This window comes from Olea europaea, chromosome 18 (assembly GCF_002742605.1).
Source record: "Olea europaea var. sylvestris chromosome 18, O_europaea_v1, whole genome shotgun sequence".
Classification (NCBI taxonomy): domain Eukaryota; kingdom Viridiplantae; phylum Streptophyta; class Magnoliopsida; order Lamiales; family Oleaceae; genus Olea; species Olea europaea.
The window spans coordinates 10,996,065-11,010,331 of record NC_036254.1 but is presented as its reverse complement, the minus strand read 5'-3'; the positions used below and the strand labels follow the sequence as shown (position 1 = coordinate 11,010,331).

The 14,267-nt window shown below is 36.6% G+C and overlaps 1 protein-coding gene across 1 annotated transcript; it reads right to left on the bottom strand.

The window, feature by feature from the left end:
* Positions 1–2,719: 2,719 nt before the first annotated feature.
* LOC111366724 lies at positions 2,720–3,729 on the bottom strand. Its single transcript, XM_022987425.1, has 2 exons — positions 3,119–3,729; positions 2,720–2,951 (listed from the first exon to the last, which is right to left on the bottom strand). The coding sequence occupies exons 1-2, from the start codon at positions 3,727–3,729 to the stop codon at positions 2,720–2,722; spliced, it is 843 nt and encodes a 280-aa protein (XP_022843193.1).
* Positions 3,730–14,267: the final 10,538 nt, after the last annotated feature.

The window sequence follows — 14,267 nt, the reverse complement described above, 5'->3', positions numbered from 1 at the left end:
GACACTTGATGTAGCTGCAACTGATTCAGCTTCACATGTACTATGATCGATTGCTTCTTTGAGCTCCAAGTGAAAGCTGTGTCACCCAAGTAAAACACATACTCAATCATACTCTTTCTATCATCACTGTCTCCACCCCAATCCCTGTCACTATATTTAACAAGTTTGAATTCATTAGATGATGAATAGACTAAGCCATAATCAAGTGTACCTTTGATGTAGCGAAGAATTCTCTTTGTAGTTTTCATATGGGTCATGGTAAGTGTCTCCATATAGCGACAGATGAGCCCAATTCCAAAAAGGATATATGGTCTTGTGCACGTCAAATATCTTAGACTTCCAACAAGACTCTTAAAAAGTGTTGGGTTTACTTTTTTACCTACATCATTCTTCGACGACTTGGTTCCACATTCGATGGGGGTGTATACAGGCTTGCAATACTTCATATTGATTTTTTTTTTTAATTTCTTTCACATATCCTAATTGTAGATAAAGATGCAATTCTCCATTTGCTTTACCTTAATCCCAAAATAGTAGGCCATGAAGCGGATATCTGTCATCTCGAATTCTTGAGCCATTACCTTCTTAAACTCAGTGATCATACTTTGATTATTTCCTGTGAATATAAGATCATCTACATACAAACAAACAAGCAAAATATCTTCTTTTTCATTTACCTTTGTATAAAGGGCATACTCGTGAGGGCATTTTATTTTTTCGAGAAAATACTTGTCAATTCTATTATTCCATGCCCTTGGAGCTAGTTTTAACCCATATAAAGTCTTTTTTAGTTTCAAGACTTTACCTCATGTCCTTTTATTTTATAGCCCATTGGTTGCTCCACATAAATTTCGTCTTCAAGATAACCATTTAAAAAGCTGATTTCACATCCATTTGAAAAATCTTTCACTTATTTTGTGCTGTAAGAGAGATAATTAATCTTATGGTTTCTAAACGAGCAACAAAAGCAAATATCTCTTCATAATCGATTCCTAAATGTTGGTTGTATCCTTTAGCAACCAATCTTGCTTTGTATCTTTCTACTTCTCCTTTAGTGTTCTTCTTTGCCTTGTACACCCACTTAACTCCGATCGCTCTCTTTCCTTTGGGAAGAATTGTCAGCTCCCAAGTGTCATTTTTCTCAATAGCCATAATCTCTTCATCCATCGCATCCCTCCATCTTTTATTTTGCGACACTTTTCCATACCCTATTGGCTCACAATCGGCAAAAAGACAAAAGAGGGTGAGATCATTTTGATTTTCTGTTACCTCATATAGCTCTTGTAGGCTCCTTATCCGTGGTGTCCTTTCGCTTGAGTTTTCTCCTTGTGAAGATGATAGAGAAGCATCTCCATGAGTAGGTGATAGAGGTGGACTGATAATCTCTTGCTGCTTTCCATTCTATTGTTCTTCTTCATCAAAGAATGATAAGAAGTCATAGTCTTCTTCTTGGACGCCCCAATCCCAAGCTCCTTCTTCATCAATCTCGACATCTCTACTTATGATGATCTTCTCCAAGTTTGGATTATACAACTTGTAGCCTTTAGAACGAGAGTCATAACTGATAAAAACATACCTTCGCTTTTATCATCTAACTTGGACCGCTTTTGATCTGGTACATGAGGATATGCAATGCTCCCAAATACTTATAGATGAGAGATGCTGGGCTTTCTTCCACTCCATGCTTCTTGTGGTGTCTTATTCCAAACACTTCTAGAAGGTGATCGATTAGATAGATACACGGTGCAATTAACAGCTTCGACTCAAAGTTCTTTGGGCAATCTCTTACTTTTAAGCATACAACGGGTCATGTTAAGAATGGATCTATTCTTTCTTTTGGCTACTCCATTTTGTTGTGGGGAGTATGGAACCGTCAATGGACGACGAATTCCATTCTTCTCACAATATTTCTCAAACTCTTTAGAGGTGAATTCTACTCCTCTATCTGAACTCATGGTTTTTATACTATAGTCACTTTCTTTTTCAACAAAAGTTTTAAACTTTTTGAAAGTTTCCAAAACTTCCAATTTTTGTTTGAGAAAATAGACCCAAGTCTTTCTACTAAAATCATCAATAAAAAGAAAAAAGTAACTGCTCTTACCAAGAGAGCTTGGATTGAATGGCCCACAAACATCCGAGTGTACAAGTTCTAGTAGCTTCTTAGTTCTTGTAGATGCTTCTTTTGAAAAAAATTTCCTTAAATACTTTCCAAGTAAGCATCCTTCACATAATTGATCTGTATGATTTATTGGAGGCAAACCTTTTACCATCTTCTTCTTACTCAACAACTTAAGCCTCCAAACTTAAGATGCCCAAATCTCAAGTGCCAAAGCCAGGACGAATCTTTAAAACAAGCTTTTAAGCATTCGACAACATCAATTTGAATGCTTAATGCAAACATTCTATTTCTTGTCATAGGGACTTTGGCAATCAAATTTTCCCTTTGATCTCTTATTGAAAGACTATGATCTTTCAAATATATATCATAGCCCTTCTCTAAGAGTTGTCCCAAACTTAAAATGTTATTCTTCATATTGGGCACATAATAGACATTTGAGATAAACCAATGCGTACCATTTTTCAAGCAGATCAAGATTTTTCCTTTTCCTTTCACCGGGATTTTGGATTCATCTCCAAAGGTAATATTTTCGCTTACTGATTCGTCAAGCTCCACAAACATGTTTTTTCTTCCACACGTATAGATGCTTGCTCCTGTGTCCTAATGCCAGGTGTTATTTTCTCTGCTCTCTTCAGCTTTGTAAGCAAACAGTAGTGCAGGATTCACTTCACTTTCCCGACAAGCATAGTTGGCTTTCTCCTCAACTTGGTCAATAATATTTCTACATTCTAAAGCATAATGACCAAGTTTTTGACAATTGTAACATTTAATTTGAGATTTGTCATACCTTGGCCCTTCATTTTGTCTAGTACCTTTTCCTCTTCCACGACCTCTGGTGAAAAATGAGCTTTGTTTTCTTTCCTCCTTATAGAATGCACTTCTTCCTCGATCTTGGCCTCATTCTCTTCCTCTTTGGGTTCTTATACTATCGAACCTTCCTTCATCCTTATTCAAAGTGAGCTTTGTTTGAAGAGCTTACACTAATAGCTCTTCTTTCACCTTTTCTTTAGTCTTTCATCATGGGCTTGTATAGATCCCATGAGTTGATCAACACTCATACTGTCTAAATCTTTAAATTCCTCAATGGCTACAACTATGTAGTCAAATTTAGAATCTAAAGACCTAAGTATCTTCTCAATTAATCGAGTGTCATTCAACTTTTCTCCGTTCCTCTTTAATTGATTCACAATAGCTAATACTCTAGAGAAATAATCAGAAATTGATTCCAATTCTTTCATATGTAAAGCTTCAAACTCACCTCGAAGTGTTTGGAATTGAACCTTTTTCACCTTCTCAACTCCTTTGTAGGAGTTTTGCAAGATATCCCATGCTTCCTTACTTATAGTAGCACAAGCTAATTTCTCGAACATGCCTTCATCTAAGGCTTGATAGATGAGGGTGAGTGACTTCTTATCCTTCTTTCTTGCAGCTTTCAAACTATCCCTTTGTGCTTGGGATAGAGCGACCTCGTCTTCTGGCTCTGTGTAGCCTTTCTCTACGATCTCCAATGCATCTTGTGACTCGAGCAACGCTTTCATTCTTATGCTCCAATTGTCGTAGTTATCCTTGTTGAGTTGGGGAACTTGAAAAGGAATCATCCCACTTGTCATTTTCACAAGAATCTTAGGGCTCTGATATCAGTTTGTTGGAGGAAATAGGGGTTTACTAACTTTAATTGGCTAAAGTTTTTAAGAAGGACAACACTAATAGGAAGAATGAAGTGAACAAAAGAAAACTTGTATTTCTCAACTTCAAGATTTACACACTTTTTGGCTTGTTACAAAATGGAGGACACTACCCTTTATATAGTGTTTACATGAAACTTCTAGTCCACACAATTTTCTAGAAACACCTAGACCACAGATTTGTTTTTCCTAGAATTCTCTAGATATTCTCTATAAGACCACATATCTTAGATATTTGTATAGACTTTTCTAGTAGATATTTATATAGATTTTTCTAGATAATATTTCTAGAAATGCTAGGCATGTTGGGCCTTTTAATTCATTTGGGCCTATAAGCAAAATCTTTAAGCCCATATTATTTAGTCCAAAAATCATGTTTACTACTCAACACATTGAAGATGGTTGGGTAGAGTAGTTTCAGGGACCAGATAAATATGGCGTTAGTTTTCTCATAATAGATGCAAAGCCAATAACAAGTTAGAAGGAGTACATCAGCAAATTTGGCCAGCAAAGGTAAATGCTAGAAGGAACTGCATGATCGTAACCACATTCTTTGCCAATTACGATAAACACCACATTAGACACCAAAGACTCCTCTTGAAACTGCCTATGTCAACAAATGTGTATTGTTGCCCAACAGAGGACATGCTAGAGTTATCTTTCTCTAGTCGTAGTAAAATTTTAGACCCACCAAACACAAAATTATATTATGCCTTTCATCATGCAGAACATTTCTATTAGATTTCCACGGACACCCAGCAAAAATTGACATGTGCCCAATGGAAACACATCACACCACACATGATCTAAATAATTACTACAATTAATAAAAAAGTAATGATACAATGATCAATGGTAACGTCGTTACCTTAGTTAAGCCAAGAAACGCGATATGGTTATGGTTGGGGTTCTGGTTGTAGCTCTAACATCTTAACAACCTCGAAAGACCCAACATTCTCACAACTCCCCTAGTCAATAATGAAATAGAAAATTTTCTCTTGATAGCGCAATTCAATATGAATCCCCTTTTCAGGTAGGTTTTGCCTTTGGGGGCTGATCACTTTTTATATCATATCTTGCCAGCTAATTTTCCTCATCATCCAGGCGGTCTCATGACCAAGGCCTGACCAACATCCCACCCACCAATTCTAAAGGAACATCTTCATCCACCTCGACATAAAAAATAGGAGCACCACCTTAACCAATCTCCTCACCTTCATCCAAATGGAACTTTTTTTTAGCTTTTCAATTTGGACAAGCTGTTTGATGATGGCTACAAGCAACAAACGAAAAGCACTACAAATTGCTACCTCTCGAGCAGTTGCTGGAGAAACTGGATTCACCAGAGGCGTGTTGCTGTTGCCAGTGAGACAAGGGTGCATGTAGGTAGTGATATGAGTTGCTCTAGATAACACTAATGGACCTAAAGAATGACGTGGGCTGATGATGAATACCAACTAGTGGTCCGATCCACCATCAAGGCTACTAAATATGCAACTTATTAAGATTTATTTTTAACAAACTTTCATCATTATCTTATCTATAATTTGGAATAACCAGCTTGAACTAAAAATTATCCTATCCCAACTACAATATTTACAACTAAATGTGATCACTGGCCCTTTCAATAACCAAAGCATAACAATGCAATAGAAACCAATCGAATTTTAACGATTTCACTATTTAAACAAATAAATTATGAGCCCATATAGCTATTTACAAGTGATGCAAAAATGATAGGAAAAAAATAAAATAAAATGTGTCAAAAAATAATGACTACATTCTCTATAAAATGAGTCATGCAAAATAGCTTGGTTGTGTGGCAGAGTGGCTCTGACTCCAGTATCAAAAGGTTCTTTTCCAAAAGTTGAATAAAAACTTAGTGGCTACTAAAAATCCCAATTCAAATTCTTCTCCATTTTCCTTTCTTTCGGAGTTGGATAAAGCTTGAATAATATCAATTACTTAATCACAAAGCACATTTACACATATAAATTAAAAAATCCCATGTAATGCCATTGAATTTCATTCTTTATGATTCCATTTTTTGTTCGTAATTATCCTTTCTTCTCTAGTTAATTTAAACCATCTTTTTCCATTTCATGTATCTACGAGTATTCTAAAATGCCTCTCATATAGAGTATGCATATGGTAATGCAATCAACCCATTTCCTTGACTGCATATGCATGTATTTGTATTAAAAATTGTGTCAAAATTAACCTAACAAAGTCTAACTCATTTTTATAACTTAAAAAATGTAAATTGAGCCCAACAAACATCAAATTAGCCCAAATCATCCTAGCCCATGAATTAGGTACAAAAATATGTAGGATTTTAACATTTGAAAAAATCAAAGATATTTAAAATCGTAGAGTTGAAAACTATTTGCATCAAGTTCAATCCTCCTTCTTTTTCAATCTTCCTCTAGTTTTACTAGCAATTAATGCTAATAATACAAAATCTTGGATTGTTGATGGTTGTGAGGAGGAGGAGGTTAACAATAATATCTTACCATCTACAAGAAGTAATAGAAATTCTCGAGTTAAAATAAGGGAACGATGAAAATGATTTTGCATTTAGTTATTTATTAGTTTAGAATATTTAAAATAATATTAAATAATTAAAATGCATAATTATACATATGCTTCACATAGGCACGTATATGCTTGTAATGCTTGATGCTTGATTGTAATACATTGTTGCACATTACCCATTTTAGAATCTTGGTATTTACCATCTTTTTTTTCCCATTTCAATACACATTGTTGAACTCCGAAAATGGCTAACAGGTGTCATTAGAAGATAGTGTACATGTGAATATATTTCATAGTATGTAAACTAGTAATAGTATATTTGTAGAAAGAGATGAACATTAGGCAATGGAAATATACTGTATTCTCTTATCTATATATTCCAAGATCTTTTCCATCGATACAAGAATTGCTTATTTATAGTGACCAGGCCGATGTGGTTACCATTGGAGTGGATCCACGTGACCTGATCTTTCGACCCTTAATGAACACATCAACTCTATTACATTAATTACATTGATAGACTTTTGATAAGAGGTTAGCCACTCTACAAACCAAGGCTAACATCCCTAAAACTTATTAACTGCGCACGTCACATTAGTAGTCAACTCTGAAGACGTGCTTTCTCAACCCTCTTCCGTTTGTAAAGGACTTCGGATACTTAGGGAGCTCGGTAGCAGAAGATTAACCACCTCAGAAAGAAAGATAGGGCCACTTCGACTATTCTCAGTGAAACAACCTCGGCGCTCAATTCGACAGCTTCGGATGTTGATTCCTTTTACATGCTTGCCATGTGTCCAAATATGAAGACCCCCACGTGGGTCATTTTGTATGATTAATAAAAATAGTCCCCAAATCTATGTACAATCATTCATAGGATACATGGAATTTACATTCTCTTGATCAACTTCGAACAAATGAAGAAATCCATAACGCCAATCCCCCAAGTCCAATTTTTTGCATATTCTCAAGAATCTGCCAAATGTCTATGTCAATGACCATCAGGACAGGGGCCGAGGCATATGTGCCTTGTACATATAAGTGGCCTTTGATCAACGTATATGGAAAGTCAAAGTTATAAATGCCCAAGTTACTGAATGTAAAATCCGAGGTGATTTGTGTTAAGCGAAGTTACATGCTATGTGAGACGGCTTGGATAGTTTGAACGTCTTTCACAATTTATTACCACGGATTGCTATGCTGCTGTTTGGCCTTCCTGAGGAAGACGGTGCTCTCAATTTTCAACGTATTCTACATGTTTTGATCTAGGTCTTGAAGCTGAAATGTTGATCCTAACGAATGGTCTGTAAGTGACCCAAATTTGGATGGTCCGGATCTTTGAGATTTAATGGTTAAAAATGCAAGTGTTTGCCGATAAAAGGCTCATTCTTGAACATTCATTTGCTGATGTCACTTGCTTTGTCTCGTTTCTTTACAATATGAACAAAAATCATACTTGTACTTGGTGGATTTTGAGGAAAGTTGATGTGAGGAATTGCTTGGTTTTGGATAATGCTATGAAGTGTAAATTGGGTGGTCCTTGGGTACAGTGTACAGGATGCTTGGATCCGTAAAAATGAAAATGCAGCCTCAGCAAACTCTTCTTTGAATGCACTGGGAACAATGCTGAAGTGCGAAGGGTGGCCCATTACCTTCAATAAATCATGTTGCAATAGGGTATAAATTCCATCCGAAGTGCCTTGGGTCGCACTATGTATATCCACAGGAATTGGTACCAACGTGCCTCCTCTGGGCCGCTAGGCTATCTCCTCTACTAGCATTTACTTGGAAGAGTGTATTGTAGCGATAGCTTTGAGTTTCAACATGGTCTGACAGACCCCACAATTGTAAAGGTTGCAGTATACGGCAGAAGTACTAAAAAGTAAGAGATTCAGCGGTTTATGTGTCTGCTATACTGATTATGCTTTATCATTGTTGATCATTTTTCATTGTTTTTGTGAGCACTTTCTGATGCTTTGTAAGTGGCTGGTTGCCCTTGATTGCAATGTGTTTGGAATAATGAATAAAATATTTACCTTTTTATGTGAATATGTGTTTGAACTGGACTTTAAATCGTTACTGCTTCATAGTTGGGGGTATTTCGAGAAGGTCCTGCCCTTGCAGTAGTCCTCCTGTGTTTTTTATCCATTTATAGGTGACATATTTCAGCTTTATAGGGTCAAACCCTTCACGTTATTCTGCCTTTGGGGCCAGTTTTTATTTCTAAGATAAACCCCTTCGGGTTTTAACGTCCCTTACCGAGGTACGACCTCTTGGGCTGAACCTCATTGACGTTTGCCATCGAGCTCACATTCTAAAGTGCCTCTATAGGCTAATGCCTTTTGGGCTACTTTTTTCTATTCCTTCGAAGGAATTGCCACGAAAAATGTCATGCATTTTGCTGAGTGCTTTGGTAACTTCATCTTTGTGGTATGGAGTAGGCCATGTCATGTTACTTGCCCAAAAATAGTATAAAATGACACGTATACTAGTAAGAGCGCTATAAAGGGTCATGAAATATGCTAGCCTTAAGTTACATACAAGCTATCAGCAATTCAAACGTAAATGTAAAGCGAGATAACTTAATAAACATTTGTATCAGTATCTATAATAGATGTTGCCTAAAGTTTTTGTTGAAAGAGATAAGGTTGTGTGCCGAAGTTGCCTACTTCAATTACATTATGAAAGAGGCTGAGGCCCTCATCTTTGGAAGCCTTTTGGCTTGTGTGCGTATCTTTCGATTTTGAGAGGCTGTTGACGGCTAGTGCATGGTCCTCTTTTCTAGGGTGTCTTTGTATTTTGGGGATGGTTCCATGTGGCGTCTTCCCTTTTCATTTTCTATATTTGGTGCTTTGACCGAGATGGTTTCATCTCTACCTCTTCTTTGAACAGATTTCTTTTACATGGCTCAGTTTGAGGCTATACATAGGGTAGGGTGATGCCCTCTTTGACCCATTCTGATTCTCTTACTTGGATGGGGCTAAAGTTTTTAGCCTTAAAATAGGAGGGTCGGCCTTCATCTTTTAAGCCCCTTAGATAATATAATTTTATGCGGCTTATGCCTAAGCTGCTTTGACTGGGGAGGACAACAAATCGCACTTTTAAGCCGCTGTTGTTAAGGGGTTAGCTCCTACTGGCTAATGTTATTGGGCTTGCCTCGGTAATTATATGCTTTAGCGCCTCTTTCCATAAGAGAAGCTAATCTGAGGTGGCAAAGATTGGGGCTCATTTTTTCAGACGATACCTTTTGTCTTTTTCGTGAGGATAATTCTCAAGGCTTCCATCTCCTGTCTATATCCTTTGTCTGGGATAGGAAACACAGCGAATCACTTTTTTGCAGGTTTTATGTCCTTAGTTCACTGACTTGCTGTGAAGGTCAGCTTATGTCGACAGAGGTTGTGAAGTTCGGCCTAGAAGTTATATGTCTTAGTACCTCTTTCTGTGAGAGGACTTCACCTGTGGTGACAAGTTGCTTTGTTTTTCATGTGGACATTTCCCTAGGCTTATGCATTGTCTTCTCACATGATCAATCTTGGTTAGTTTGCATCCGAGCTAGTGAAGCTTATCTTTTACACCTATTCCTAGGTGGGGGATCCATGTATCTATGGGCGAACTCATCTGTGGTTCTTAGTTGAGGTTGTCCATGCTGATTTCCATCTAACAAGGAATTGGATGGACGTGGCCGATTCAAGGAAATAGGAAGGCAACTGGCCTGAGCAGGTGAAATGGGGGGTCGATCCTATTTGCTTCTTATAGGATCAAGCCTGCCGAAGACACTATCCTATCTTCTTAGCACGTTAGCTCTGCTGCATGCCAATGGAATGGCAATATCCTCGATCATTTGGTCTATGACGTAGTTGGTAATCATGTCCATATCCACCTCTCTTTCTAGTGAAATAACCTACTCGACTTGTAAGGAGTTAGCCAGTTGACCTTGCATACGCTCCAATAGTTTTCGCATTATAGAATTTTACCGAGATATGGTCCTCACATTTGCGGTGATGACGGCTAACTCTCTAGTGAGCCTTGTTGCTAGCTTGGGCATGCGCCTTAAGCCATTTATTTGGTGGCGATTGGCAATGACTCCTAGATTATTGGGGCACTCTACTAGGATGTCTCCTTACCAAAGCATTCTTTAGCCTGTCTTGGTGCGATTTCTTTCTTTGTCGGACTCATGGCTGTCCCTTCTCGATGGATAGCCTTTCTTTGGCTCTATTCTTGGAATCGTTTTCCTTTATTCAAGGATTTTTGCTCTTGATCCTTTTGAAAACTCAGATTTCATTACCTTTTCTGTGGTGTTCTCATTGTCAAGCTGTTCCAAGCTTCCCACAGACGGCGCCAATTTGTTCACCTCCAAAAATGACCAACAGGTGGCGTTAAAGATAGTGTACGCGTGGATATATTTCACAGTATGTAAACTAGTAATAGTATATTTGTAGAAGGAGATGAATAGTAGGCAACGAAAGTATATTGTATTCTCTTATCTATATTTTCCAAGATCCTTTTCACTGATACAACTTATTTATAATGATCAGGCCGACGTGGTTATCGTTAGATTAGATACATGTGGCCAGATCTGCCGACCGTTAGTGTCACATCAACTCTATTACATTAATTATATTTGTAGACTTCTAACAAGAAGTCAGTACTCTACAAACCTAGGCTGACATCCCTAACATTTATTAACTGTGCATGTCACATCAGCTAACATCAATAGTCAGCTTTGAAGACGTGCTTGCCCGACCCTTTTTCTGGTTGTAAAGGACTTCGGATACTCAGGGAGCTTGATAGCAAAAGGTAAACAACCTCGGAAAGAAGGATAGGCCACTTCGGCTATTCTCAGTGAAACAATCTCGACGCTTAATTTGACAGTTTCGGATGTTGATCCCTTTTGCATGCTTGCCACGTATCCAAATATGAGGACCCCCACGTGGGTCATTTCATATGATTAGTAACACACATGTAAACAACAACAAATTCTTGAAATTAATGTAGTTTCCCATCTTACCTTCTGTTGTTTACGAACAAGGAATTAATTCCAAGCTTCAAGAGAAACCAATTCCTAGCTTCCCCCTCTTATTTGCTGATTTTTTCTTCTCTTCTCTCTGTCTCGCTGCTCTCTTTTTGTATATGAATTCTTCCTTTGGTTATTTCTAATGTAATAAAGAGAATGAGATGAGGCTTGTTTTAATCCTAAACGCCTAACTTTTCAAATTTAGTTTGCTGACCTTTTTTTGGTCTAACGTTGACTAATTTAATATGTTGACCAGGATATTACAGGTAGGGTGTTGCTTGAACCACTTTCTGCCGTAAGACCCAGCTGCCAACGAGGGTTATTGGCAGCCGTGTGGGCAGGCCAGCCATGCGAGCTACTGATTGAATTTTTTACAGTTGATAATTATTCCCCACCAAGAATCGTAGCTTGTTTCTCTGTGAGCAAAGCCCGTTGATGGGCTTCAGAAATTGATTGGAGTGTGAAAAAATTAAAAAGGATCTCCAATTCTGTAAAGTATGGCGGATAATGAGAAGAAACCCTGAATGTCTATTTAATATCAAAAACAACCAACCATAGAATTCAACACACAAAAAATGTTTATAAAGAACAAAAACACTATGATAAATAACAAGACCAAGTTGCCCTTTTGTAATTAAAGGCTGACGATTATTTAACAGAAGTAACGCTGAAACATAAATAAAGGCCTTTGACGCCTGGAAGTTATTTGGTCGAACATGTGTTTATATTGTTCTGCCCTGATGTTTGTGCTCATCCCGTCCTTCCACATAATTTAAGGCCAATATTTGTACGCCATCAATTCCCTTAAGCATCCGCGCATGCTGCAAAATGTAACAAAAATGAGTTCACCTCTCTTCTTTCAAGACTTAAATACAAAAGTGGATTTTTTCCTTTAGGCAAGGAATAAATGCATCACTCCTTTGTTCTAAGTATTTCTATTCACAGACGAGGTAGAGTTATTCCATCCCCTACCTAGGTACCTGTGAATTTTTTTTATTTTTTTAATTAAAAAAAAGTGAAAGGAAACAATCACCTCTTCTTTCAACAATGCATTTTCTATTTTTAATTTCAGTAGATTATGTTGCCTTTCTTCTTCACCAAGACGTGGACCACCACAAGTCGGGCATATGATGTTATTAATTGCCTCTTTCATTGCTGAATTCTCATAGTATAATCTTTCATTTTCAGATCGAAGGGTGCCATTGTAGGCTCTCTCTTGTTGAGCCTCAAATATTTAAAACACTCAATGTTAATTATCAGCAGTGAAATGGGAGATATGAATATATTAGCATAAATCAACCATACATAACATATATATGGCACCTTTATCTGAGTTCTTTTATTTTGAAACCAAAACTTTATCTGATCGGGATCAAGTACTAGTTTGCTGCACAATTGTCGCCTCTGATTCTCATTTGGTTTTGGACATTCGTTAAAGAACCTGCATAATTGCCATCAATCACTAGAAAAATATTTACGTTTACAATGGAATAAATCCAAAATAATTCTGGGATTTGAAATCCTTAAAATAAATATCTAAAACAGTCGAACCAACAACTTAGTTCTGTACATATGCCACCAAAAGCAAAAAAGTTCAAAATTAACTACTGTACCAACAAAGTTTTAACCACAACCTATTCTAAAAAAGTATTTTTTTGCTGTTCACGGAAGTTCTACAGGGCTCTCACATTGGGGTGGGCCTCATATGAATATTTTATTGCATAAAATAAACCACCCATCCCACTATTGTGTGTATTCTTTAACAACTTTTAAAATTTTACCCTATACATGTAGGCTGATTCACAAATATGGAATCTCTTTTACTTTACTCAAAAATTACAAACACTTAATATTCTTCAATAACTAGAAAATGGAATTGTACGAAAAAAGAACACTCAAAAATGGCAAGCATGATCTAAATTTTGATCGCTATATTTTAAAAAAATAAACTAATAAATAAAATTGTGTAAAAAGATTATAAATCAACGATTAGAAAATCAACTGTGCTTTATTTTAATCTTAAATTTCAAGCTGTTGTATTTGTTGTGTTGAGTGTCGACGGCATGGTTTCTTACCCCTCCGAGAGTTTGAAGTCTGTTCATTGCCTGGTCCACTTCCATGATACCCAGAATTCATTGCTTACAGTTTTTCTACTGCTGTCAGAGAAAAGTTTGGCAATGTGAGAAGTTCCATCCACACAAAACGAATATTTAAAAATACATATTCACCACTTTGTCACATTATTAAGCTCAAAATTACAACACTTTAAGAACGCACCTCCTTCAGATATTTGAGAAATAGACTCCAAAATATTCAGTGATGTGATTTTTATTTGTTTGTGTTTGTAGTGCATAAATCAGCAATATATGCAATAGAATATGGAGGCGGTAGGGTTGTAATGGGATGTAATCGGTCATGAGTAGAAGTTGACTTGAATGTGAAACAACCAATAAAAACACCACCACTTTATGATAGTAATTAAATTGTGGATACCATAATAAATATGGATGACGAACAGGGTAACACGTAACTAACTATATAAAGCACCAACTTTTTTTACTCCTTTCCTATTTATTTAATCAGCTTATTAGGTGGATTCATTTATTAATTTTGAATCACTCTTGCCTTGGATATGAAAATCAATATGATAATCATGCTCTAGCAAGTATCTGCATTAATGATTAAACCACAAATAATAAATAATTACAATAATAAATTCAAATTCATTTTCATTTTCACTGGCACGATCTGCCTAACAACATTTATTATCTGTGCGTCCTTAGTATCTCATATGAGTAAAAAATTATTTATACTGAATTAATCTAATTTCCTTAATTAAGAAGGGACTAATAATTTAATAGATTAATCCTATATGCGTAAGCTATACCATAATTATCCTTGCAATTTTCTTGTCAAA